At 49.2% G+C, this 12,439-nt stretch overlaps 1 protein-coding gene across 1 annotated transcript in view; it reads right to left on the reverse strand.

The window, feature by feature from the left end:
- Positions 1-12,439, reverse strand: part of plcd4b (phospholipase C, delta 4b) — a 141,473-nt gene that overhangs the window by 90,412 nt on the left and 38,622 nt on the right. Inside the window, exons 10-11 of the mRNA XM_059647682.1 lie at positions 1,155-1,319; positions 66-222 (exon numbers count right to left, since the gene is read on the reverse strand). Coding sequence (XP_059503665.1) covers positions 66-222; positions 1,155-1,319 — 322 coding nt within the window. The remainder of the gene's footprint in view (positions 1-65; positions 223-1,154; positions 1,320-12,439) is intronic.

The following is a 12,439-nucleotide window of genomic DNA, read 5'->3' on the forward strand; positions in this document are numbered from 1 at the left end:
TGTATATAAACCACCCCGAACCCCTCGATTAGATTCCAGTCTGTAACTATGTCTTTATCACTCACCAGATTCTTTGATCAGTTTTCTGGCCTTGGATTCAGTGAAAGAGGAGATTTCGTAGAAGTTGTAATGTGCTCGGGAATGTTTGAAGCTCTGGAAATGGACACTCTTACAGTAGATCACACAGTCTGACAATTCCTTGGCCAATCTCTGCTTCGACCCCTGACAACCAATGAAGGCAGAGAGACAGAGGTGCATTTAGAAATAAGCAGAGGAGGGATTGTAGGTGCAGTGTGGCACAGTGATGTGGGTGACAAAGTGGGGGTGAGCTGCCTTCTTGAACCGCTGCAGTGTCGAGCTTCTTGAGTGTTGTTGAGGGCTGCCCCCGTCCAGGCAAATGGGGAGTGTTCCATCACACTCCTGCCTTGTGCCTTGTAGAATGTGGACAGGCTTTGAGGAGTTGGGAGGTGAGTTACTCACTCTAGTATTTCCAGCCTCTGACCTGCTCTTGCAGCCGTTGTGTTTGTGTGGTGAATCCAGTTGAGTTTCTGGTCAGTGATAATCCCCAGGATGTTGATAGAGGGGGATTCAGTGATGGTATCACCGCTGAGGAATGGGTGAATTGTGTCTTGATGGAGACAGTCATGGCCTGGCACTTGTGTAGTGAATGGCACTAACATCTCCCCCAAGTCCAATTTAGGCGAAAACGGCATTCAGCACAAAATATAAACAAAAGCCCAGTTTCAGAGTCTGTAAGAACTTTATATCAAGCTGTAAAGTTTTTATTCACAGAGATGTGAAGGTGTTAGCTGTCCCTAATTGCCCTTGAGAAGATGAGGCTGAGCCCCTGTGGCCTGTGAGATACAATCACACTGTGACAGTGCCTGGGCACTATCTGACCAAATGTCCCACTGCAGGTAGGAGGGGAGGGGGGCCGTTGATTTGGACAATGAGCCCATTGAGTAGCTGTAGGCTTCAAGCTTCCATTGGGGTCTTCCCTGACCCTGCTGCAGAACATTTCTCAAACCGCACCACGCCCTCAACCACCCCAGTGCCCCCAACACCCCGCTACTCCAGGGGGTAGGGTAAAGAGGAGGGGTAGGGCCATTCACACTAACAGGGCTGAGTTGGCACTCGTCTAATGCAGCCTGTACCTTCCCTTTCTTCTTCAATTCATTCCTGATGTTCTCGTCATCCATCTCAGCAGCTTCATCTTCGTCTGTCACCTCTCCGGTATCATGGTCCTCTCCCTGCCCGTTCAGGCAATCCTGTAGCTTTCCAATCCGCTTTCCCTTCACCAGGACTTTCCATTTCAGCTCCTGTCAGGACAAACATTTCAGAAAAGCTTCCCAACTCCAGCCCGATGGTTATGAGCTGCCTGGAGCAGTACGGAGGGAGGCTCCTGGTCTGGCCCCACCTCAACCCCTCTGAGCTACTCATTCTCTGTATCATGGCCTTGCCCCTCCCAATCATCGTGATCTCTTCGAGACCCAGACCGTCTACATCTTGCTGCACTGGTGCCCTCCCCGACCACCCCACCATTGGTGATCTTGCTACTATTGGAGGCCGCAACATGCAGGCCGGGAATTCCCTCCATCAAAATCTTTCTGTTGCTCTCAAGACTCTCCTTCCCTCCTGCCCATTTGACCATCGCTCCGAATATCAACTGATTTTTATATGTTCTTTGGAAGAATGTGGCTGTCACTGGAGAGGCCAGCAGCATCAATGAGCAGCACAGTGGCTCGGAGTTTAGCACTGCCTCCCCGCAACGCCAGGGGCCACGGGGGTGTGTGGAGCTTGCACATTTTCCCTGTGTTCCTTTCGGGGGCTCTGGTTTCCCCACGCAGTGCAAAGATGCGCAGGTCAGGGTGGGTTGGCCGTGCTAAATTGTCCCATAGTGTCCAGGGATAACTGGTGGATTAGCCATGGCAAAGTGCAAGGGTTATGGGATAGGAGAGTGGGTATGGGTGGAGTCGTCTACAAAGAGTCAGCGTGAGCTCAATGGGCCGTGTCCCTGGGTCTTAGTCTCTCCTTCGGGTGGAAATGTATTCTCCATTTCCACCCTATCCAGCCCCACAGTATTCTGTAAGCTTCAATCAGAATCTGCGCCTCCCCCCCCCGATTCCTTCCAAACTCCATCGAGTACAGACCCAGAGTCTTCAACCATCTCTCATATGACAAACCCTTCATCCCCAAAGTCATTCCTGTAACGCTCCTCTGACCCCTGTCCCCCTCCAACACCAGCCCATCCTTCCTTAGGTACAGGGCCCAAAACGGCTCTCAGTATTCCCAGTGCAGCCTGACACAGGCGCATGATTGGAAAGAGGATTGAAACAGTAGACATAGAGAGGATGTCTGCTCATGTGGGGCACTCCAGAACAAGAGGTCATCATTTTAGGATAAAGGGGGCTGATTTAAAACAGAGACAAGGAGAAATTGCTTCTCCCAAAGGGTCAGGAATCTGTGGAATTCATTCCCCCAGAGTGTGGTGGATGCTGGGACAGTGAGTAAATTTAGGGAGGAGATAACAAGATGTGGAGCTGGATGAACACAGCAGACCAAGCAGCATCAGAGGAGCAGGAAAGCTGACGTTTCTGAAGAAGGGTCCAGGCCCGAAGCAACAGCTTTCCTGCTCCTCTGACACTGCTTGGCCTGCTGCGTTCATCCATCTCCACACCTGGTTATCTCAGTTTCTCCAGCATCTGCATTTCCTATTATCTCTAAGGAGGAGACAGACAGGCTTTTAATTAGTAATAGGCTGAAAGGTTATGGAGAGTGGGCAGTGAAGTGGGGTTGAGGCCGAGGTGAGCTCAGACATGATTGTAGTAAATGGTGGGGCAAGCCCAAGAAGCTTAAAACTAACCTTAACCCCAAACCTAACCCTAGCCCTATTGCCCAACCCTAACCCTAACACTAAGCCTAACCTAACTCTAACCCTAACCTTAACCCTAACCCGAAACCAAACCCTAACACTAACCCTATCCCTATCCTAACACTATCTCTAACTCTAACTCTAACCCTAACCCTATCCCTAACCCTGTCCCTATCCCTATCCCTAAAGCCATCCATATGCCTAACGCTAACCGTAACCATAACCCTAACCCTAACCTTAACCCTAACCATAACCCTAAGCCTATCCCTAACCCTAACCCTAACGTTAACTCTAAACCTATCCTTAACCTAACCTACCCCTAACCCTAACCTAACTCTAACCCTAACTCTATGCCTAACCCTAACCCTAACCCTAACCCTGACCCTGACCCTGACCCTGACCCTGACCCTAACCCTAACCCTAACCCTAACCCTAACACTAACCCTAACCCTATCTCTATCCCGAACTCTAACTGTAACCCTATCCCTAATACTAACCCTAACCTTGACCCTATCCCTAACTCTAACCCCAACCCTAACCCGATTCCTATCCCGAAGGCTAGTCCTAATCCTAACTCTACCCAACCCTCACTCTATCCCTATCCCTATCCCTCACCGTAACCATAACCCTCACCCTAACCCAAACCCTCACATCTAACCCTCACCCTAACCCTAACCCTAACACTAACCCTAGCCCTACCCCTAACCCTAACCCTGCCCTAATCTTAACCCTAATCCTAACCCTACCCTAACCCTCACTCTATCCACAACCCTATCTCTATCCCTAACCCTCACCCTAACCCTAATTCTAACACTAACCCTAACCCTAACCCTAACACTAATCCTAACCCTATCCCTACCCCTATCCCTCACCGTAACCATAACCCTCACCCTAACCCGAACCCTCACATCTAACCCTAACCGTAACCCTAACCCTACCTTAATCTTAACCCTAATCCTAACCCTACCCTAACACTCACTCTATCCTTAACCCTATCCCTATCCCTAACCCTCACCCTCACCCTAACCCTATCCCTAACCCTATCCCTAACCCTAACCCTAACCCAACCTTAACCCTAACCCAAAACTGAACTCTAACCCTAACTCTCACCCTAACCCGAAACCTAACCCTAACCCTAACCCTAACCCTAACCCTAACCCTAACCCTAACCCTAACCCTAACCCTAACCCTAACCCTAACCCTAACCCTAACCCTAACCCTAACCCTCACTCTAACCCGAACCCTAACCCTAACCCTAACTCTAACCCTAGCCCTAACCCTCACCCTAACCCTCACTCTAACCCGAACCCTAACTCTAACCCTAACTCTAACCCTCACTCTAACCCTAACCCTAACCCTAACCCGAACCCTAACCCTAACCCTAACCCTAACCCTAACCCTAACCCTAACACTAACCCTAACCCTAACCCTAACCCTAACCCTAACCCTAACCCTAACCCTAACCCTTACCCTCACCCTAACCCTCACCCTAACCCTCACTCTAACCCTAACCCTAACCCTAACACTAACCCTAACCCTAACCCTAACCCTAACCCTAACCCTAACCCTAACCCTAACCCTAACCCTTACCCTCACCCTAACCCTCACCCTAACCCTAACCCTAACCCTAACCCTAACCCTAACCCTAACTCTAACCCTAACCCTAACCCTAACCCTAACCCTAACCCTAACCCTAACCCTAACCCTAACCCTAACCCTAACCCTAACCCTAACTCTAACCCTCACTCTAACCCTAACCCTAACCCTAACCCTAACCCTAACCCTAACCCTAACCCTAACCCTAACCCTAACCCTAACCCTAACCCTAACTCTAACCCTCACTCTAACCCTAACCCTAACCCTAACACTAACCCTAACCCTAACCCTAACCCTAACCCTAACCCTAACCCTAACCCTAACCCTAACCCTAACCCTAACCCTTACCCTCACCCTAACCCTCACCCTAACCCTAACCCTAACCCTAACCCTAACCCTAACCCTAACCCTTACCCTCACCCTAACCCTCACCCTAACCCTCACCCTAACCCTCACCCTAACCCTATCACTCTAACCCTCACCCTAACCCTAACCCTAACCCTAACCCTAACCCTAACCCTAACCCTAACCCTCACTCTAACCCGAACCCTAACCCTCACTCTAACTCTAACCCTAACTCTAACCCTAACCCTCACCCTAACCCTCACTCTAACCCGAACCCTAACCCTAACCCTAACCCTAACCCTAACCCTAACCCTCACTCTAACCCGAACCCTAACCCTCACTCTAACCCGAACCCTAACCCTAACCCTAACCCTAACCCTCACCCTAACCCTCACCCTAACCCTCACTCTAACCCGAACCCTAACTCTAACCCTAACCCTAACCCTCAGCCTAACCCGAACCCTAACCCGAACCCTAATCCTAACCCTAACTCTAACCCTAACTCTAACTCGAACCCTAACTCTAACCCTAACCCTAACCCTAACCCTAACTCTAACCCTAACTCTAACTCGAACCCTAACCCTAACCCTAACCCTCAGCCTAACCCTCACCCTAACCCTAACCCTAACCCTAACCCTAACCCTAACCCTAACCCTAACCCTAACCCTAACTCTAACCCTAACCCTAACCCTAACCCTAACCCTAACCCTAACCCTAACCCTAACCCTAACCCTCACCCTAACCCTAATCCTAACCTTGACACAAACCTGGTTCTTATGTTTGTACAGAGTCGCTTGCTCAGCTATTTCAAAGGGCAGTTAAGATTCAGCCACATTGCTGTGGTCTGGAGTCACATGGAGGCCAGACCAGGTAAGGATGATGGATTTCCTTTCCTTTAATAAACCAGATGGGTTTTTCTGACACTGGGTGATGGGTGTCATTGTCATGATCACTGTGACTAGTTTTTAAATTCTTGAATTTAAATCCCGCCAGCTGTGAGATTCCCAGGGATCAGCCTGGTCTTGGAATTACTCATCCCACTGCTCCACCTTCCCCACCGGTGTCACATTTTGTTTGGCACCTTGGGCTAAAGGCTCTACATCTACGCGGGGCTGCTGTGGGCGTTGGGGGTCCCAGAGCTGAACGTGGCTCTGTCTAAACTCTGTGTTAGGAGAGGGGCCTACATCTGACACTAATATGGCGCCGGAGGTGAAAGAATTTTCCTGGATACCAGCACTCTTTAGACCCATTCAGAAATGTTTCTGAGGCAATTTCTGGACAAGGTCCTGGGGATTAGCCTTTACCCCTACAATTACTATAGAAACCTGGTTGTTGGTTGTGGGATCTTGCTGCCCTGTAAATTAACAGCCACATTTCCTGTGCTTACAATGGAATTGGATGAAATAGCCTTTGAGTTGTGGATGGTGCTATAGAAATGCAATTTCTTTCTTTCTTTCTCACCTTCACTGTATCTCTCAACTTCCCCTTCTTCCAACATCCCATTCCCTCCTGTCCTCACAGAAGCCAGTCTTCCTCCTGGCTGTGTTTCTGTAAAACTGGAAAGCTGTAGACCATTCCAATGTGTCTGTGTTATGTTTCTGTGTGATCTGGTCTCTCAACATCAGAAATAGGAATGGGGGAGGCCATCCAGCCCCTTGAACCTGCTCCACCATTCAATAGAATCAGGGCTGATCCAAAATTGCTCACATCCAATTTCCTCCCCTTCCCCCATATCCCTTCATTCACAGAGTCACAGAGTCTTGCCACACAGAAACAGACCCTTCAGACTAACCTGTCCGTGCTGATCAGACTTCCCAATGTGATCTAGTCCCATTTCCCAGCATTTAGGCCCATATCCCCCAAACCCTTCCTGTTCATGTAGCCGTCCAGATGCCTGTTAAATGTTGTAATTGTACCAGCCCCCACCCCTTCCTCTGGCAGCTCTTTTCACACACGCACCACCCTTTGCGTGATAAAGTTACTCCTCAGGCCCATTTTTAAATATTTCCCCTCTCACCATAAACCAGTGCCCACTGGTTTCAGACTGCACCCCCCCCCCCCCCGACCTCGGGAAAAGACCCTGGCTTTTCACCCTTCTTGACTGATCAAGAATCTATCTGTCTCATCCTCAAATATACTCAAGGGCTCTGCAGTGATGGCACTGAGATCAGCTAGAAAATGAGTTCCCTGATTGGGGCTGTTAATTTGAATCCAATCAGGGACCCCTGGCTGACACAGATAAACAGGAGTGCCAGAGGCTCTGCTCGCTCTGAGAGGTGGCCCTGAGGGAGCTGGATGAGTGACGAGGACTCTCCACGTGTAAGTGAAGGGTGACCTGGCGATGGGATACCAACCTCTGTGGAGTTATTTCAGACTTTGCACCCCCCACAGCTCTCTGTGACAAGGAGTTCCAAAAACTCTCAACCCTCTGAGAGAAGAAATTCCTCCTCACCTCTGTCTTAAATCGGCACCTCTTTATTCTGAGACTGCGCTCTCTGGTCCTAAGCTCTCCCGTGAGGAGAAACATACAGGGGGTGGAATGGCCTGGTTGGATTATCGCTGGACTGTTAATCCAGAGACCCAGGTAATGCTCAGGGGACCTGGGTTCAAATCCTGCCACAGCAGATGGTGGAAATTGAACTCAATAAAATATCTGGAATTACAAATCTAATGATGACCGTGAATCCATTGCTGATTGTTGGGAAAAACTCCATCTGGTTCACCAATGTCCTTTAGGGAAGGAAGTTGGCATCCTTACCTGGTCTGGCCTACACGTGACTCCAGACCGCAGCAACGTGGTTGACACTGAACTGCCCTCTGGGTAATTAGGAATGGACAATCAATACCTACAAATGAGTAAATTTTTAAAAACTCCTCTCAGCATTGGCCATGTCAAGCCCCTTCAGAATCCAATAAGTTTTGATGAGTGTCTGCCCCAGTTCCAGGTAATGCTGTCTCCCCAGCAGAAGGCACTCACTGGCCTAGTCTCACTGCAAACCAGTCGCAGTGTTCACTTATTGTCCACTGTTAATTCATGCTCCTCTCCTTGTGAAAGCTAGCTCTCTCTCTCTCTCTCTCTCTCACTGACTCATCTCCCTCTCTCTATCTCTCTCTCTCACTCTCTCTCACTCTCTCTCCCTCTCTCTCTCACTCACTCATCTCCCTCTCTCTATCTCTCTCTCTCACTCTCTCTCACTCTCTCTCCCTCTCTCTCTCACTCACTCATCTCCCTCTCTCTATCTCTCTCTCTCACTCTCTCTCTCTCTGGCTCTCTCTCACTCACTCTCTCCCTCTGTCTCCCTCTCTCTCTCACTCTCTCTCTCTCACTCACTCTCTCTCTCTGGCTCTCTCACTCACTCTCTCCCTCTGTCTCCCTCTCTCTCTCACTCTCTCTCTCTCACTCACTTTCTCCCTCTCTCTCTCTCACCCACCCATCTCCCACTCTCTATCTCTCTCTCTCACTCTCTCTCTCGCTCTCACTCGCTCTCTCTCACTCACTCTCTCCCTCTGTCTCCCTCTCTCCCACTCTCTCTCTCACTCACTCTCTCCCTCTCTCTATCTCTCTCTACCTCTCTCTACCTCTCTCTCTCTCTATAGATATATATATATCTCACTCTCTCTCTATCTCTCTCCTCTCTCACTCCCTCTCTCTCTCACTCACTCTCTCCCTCTGTCTCCCTCTCTCTCACTCTCTCTCTCTCACTCACTCTCTCCCTCTCTCTCTCTCTCACTCCCTCTCTCCCTCTCTCTATCTCTCTCTCTATATATATATATTTCACTCTCTATCTCTCTCCTCTCTCACTCCCTCTCTCTCTCTCACTCACTCTCTCCCTCTCTCTCTCTCACTCTCTCCCTCTGTCTCCCTCTCTCTCTCTCTCACTCACTCTCTCTCTCGCTCTCTCTCACTCACTCTCTCCCTCTGTCTCCCTCTCTCTCTCACACTCTCTCTCTCTCACTCACTCTCTCCCTCTCTCTCTCTCACTCACTCTCTCCCTCTCTCTATCTCTCCCTACCTCTCTCTACCTCTCTCTCTCTCTCTCTCTCTAGATATATATATATCTCACTCACTCTCTATCTCTCTCCTCTCTCACTCCCTCTCTCTCTCACTCACTCTCTCCCTCTCTCTATCTCTCTCTCTATATATACATATTTCACTCTCTATCTCTCCCCTCTCTCACTCCCTCTCTCTCTCTCACTCACTCTCTCCCTCTCTCTCTCACACACTCTCTCCCTCTTTCTATCTCTCTCTATCTCTCTCTACCTCTCTCTCTATATATACATGTTTCTCACACTCTATCTCTCTCCTCTCTCACTCCCTCTCTCTCTCTCACTCACACTCTCCCTCTGTCTCCCTCTCTCTCTCACTCTCTCTCTCCCTCTCTCTCTCTCACTCACTCTCTGCATCTATCTTTCTCTATCTCTCTCTACCTCTCTCTCTATATGTATATATATATATATATATATATATATATCTCAGTCTCTATCTCTCTCCTCTCTCACTCCCTCTCTCTCATTCACTCACTCTCTCCCTCTGTCTCCCTCTCTCTCTCTCGCTCTCTCTCTCACTCACTCTCTCCCTCTCTCTATCTCACTCTATCTCTCTCTACCTCTCTCTCGCTCTCTCTCTATAGATATATATATATCTCACTCTCTCTCTATCTCTCTCCTTCTCACTCCCTCTCTCTCTCACTCACTCTCTCCATCTCTCACTCCCTCTCTCTCTCTCATCCACTCTCTCCCTCTGTCTCTCTCACTCACTCTCTCCCTCTCTCTCTCACTCACTCTCTCCCTCCGTCTCCCTCTCTCTCACTCTCTCTCTCTACCTCTCTCTCTCACTCACTCTCTCCCTCTCTCTATCTCTCTCTATCTCTCTACCTCTCTCTCTATATATATATATCTCACTCTCTATCTCTCTCCTCTCTCACTCCCTCTCCCTCTCTCACTCACTCTCTCCCTCTGTCTCCCTCTCTCTCTCACTCTCTCTCTCTCACTCACTCTCTCGCTCTCTCTAACTCACTCTCTCCCTCTGTCTCCCTCTCTCTCTCACTCTCACTCTCTCTCTCTCACTCACTCTCTCCCTCTCTCTCTCTCACTCACTCTCTCCCTCTCTCTATCTCTCCCTACCTCTCTCTACCTCTCTCTCTCTCTCTCTAGATATATATATATATATATATATATATCTCTCACTCACTCTCTATCTCTCTCCTCTCTCACTCCCTCTCTCTCACTCCCTCTCTCCCTCTGTCTCCCTCACTCTCTCACTCTCTCTCTCTCACTCACTCTCTCCCTCTCTCTCTCTATCTCACTCACTCTCTCCCTCTCTCTATCTCTCTCTCTATATATACATATTTCACTCTCTATCTCTCTCCTCTCTCACTCCCTCTCTCTCTCTCACTCACTCTCTCCCTCTCTCTCTCACTCACTCTCTCCCTCTTTCTATCTCTCTCTATCTCTCTCTACCTCTCTCTCTATATATATATGTATCTCACACTCTATCTCTCTCCTCTCTCACTCCCTCTCTCTCTCTCACTCACACTCTCCCTCTGTCTCCCTCTCTCTCTCACTCTCTCTCTCCCTCTCTCTCTCACTCACTCTCTGCATCTATTTTTCTCTATCTCTCTCTACCTCTCTCTCTCTCTCTCTCTACATATATATACATCTCAGTCTCTATCTCTCTCCTCTCTCACTCCCTCTCTCTCATTCACTCACTCTCTCCCTCTGTCTCCCTCTCTCTCTCGCTCTCTCTCTCTCACTCACTCTCTCCCTCTCTCTCACTCACTCTCTCCCTCTCTCTATCTCACTCTATCTCTCTCTACCTCTCTCTCTCTCTCTATAGATATATATATATCTCACTCTCTCTCTACCTCTCTCCTTCTCACTCCCTCTCTCTCTCACTCACTCTCTCCCTCTGTCTCCCTCTCTCTCTCACTCACTCTCTCCCTCTCTCTATCTCTCTCTACCTCTCTCTCTCTATATATATATACATCTCACTCTCTATCTCTCTCCTCTCTCACTCCCTCTCTCTCACTCACTCACTCACTCTCTCCCTCTGTCCCCTCTCTCTCACTCTCTCTCTCTACCTCTCTCTCTCACTCACTCTCTCCCTCTCTCTATCTCTCTCTATCTCTCTCTACCTCTCTCTCTATATATATATATCTCACTCTCTATCTCTCTCCTCTCTCACTCCCTCTCTCTCTCTCACTCACTCTCTCCCTCTGTCTCCCTCTCTCTCTCACTCTCTCTCTCTCACTCACTCTCTCCCGCTCTCTCTCTCACTCACTCACTCTCTCCCTCTCTCTATCTCTCTCTCTACATATATATATATTTCACTCTCTCTCTATCTCTCTCCTCTCTCACTCCCTCTCTCTCTCTCTCTCTCACACTCTCCCTCTCTCTCTCTCACTCACTCTCTCCCTCTCTCTCTCACTCACTCTCTCCCTCTCTCTATCTCTCTCTATCTCTCTCTACCTCTCTCTCTATATATATATATCTCACTCTCTATCTCTCTCCTCTCTCACTCCCTCTCTCTCACTCACTCTCTCTCCCTCTGTCTCCCTCTCTCTCTCACTCTCTCTCTCTATCTCTCTCTACCTGTCTCTCTCTCTATATATATATATATATCTCACTCTCTATCTCTCTCCTCTCTCACTCCCTCTCTCTCACTCACTCTCTCTCCCTCTGTCTCCCTCTCTCTCTCACTCTCTCTCTCTATCTCTCTCTCTCTCTCTCTCCTGATGAAACATGTCATTGTCAGCAATCTCTTCATGTGCTTTCATTGCTGAGCAAATCCCAAGTATTTACAAAATGGGTGAAAGGCAGCACAAATAACGAAGACAATTACAGCCCAGGAACAGGCCCTTCGGCCTTTGAAGACTGCGCTGATCCAGATCCTCTATCTAAACCTGTCGCCTATTTTCCAAGGATCTGTATCACTCTGCTCCCTGCCCATTCATGCATCTGTCTAGGTACATCTTAATAGACACTATCGTGCCCGCCTCTACCACCTCCACTGGCAATATGTTCCAGGCACCCACCACCCTCTGTGTAAAGAACTTTCCACGCATATCTCCCTTAAACTTCTCCCCCTCTCACCTTGAAAGTGTGACCCCCTAGTAATTGAGTCCCACACTCTGGGGGAAAAAGCACATTACGATGTTAACGGGAAAGTAGACTATTGTGATTTTTACCTGATGGGAGTAGCCGGGCATGGGGGTGGGGCTGGAACGCTGAGAGGGTGCCCTCCCCCACCCGCCATGGGAGAGACGAGTCAGACTCGAAACGTTAACTCTGTTTCTCTCCTTCTCCACAGATGCTGCGAGAGCTGCTGAGTGTCTCCAGCACTCTCTGTTGATGGATTGACTAACAGGGGAGCCATTGTTATTCGGGAGGGAGGCCAGGAAAGTGCATTTACCACTACACTCACATCAGCCGTGCAAGTATTGAATGGGCCAAATGGCCTAACCCTTCGCCCAATTCATATGTCCCTGAGATAACAAGGTGTAGAGCTGGATGAACACCGCAGGCCAAGCAGCATCAGAGGAGCAGGAAAGCTGACGGTTCGGGCCTAGACCCTTCATCAGAAAAATCTGATTTTTCTGATGAAGGGTCTAGGCCCAAAATGTCAGC

The sequence above is a fragment of the Stegostoma tigrinum genome, chromosome 7, assembly GCF_030684315.1.
Source record: "Stegostoma tigrinum isolate sSteTig4 chromosome 7, sSteTig4.hap1, whole genome shotgun sequence".
Classification (NCBI taxonomy): Eukaryota; Metazoa; Chordata; class Chondrichthyes; order Orectolobiformes; family Stegostomatidae; genus Stegostoma; species Stegostoma tigrinum.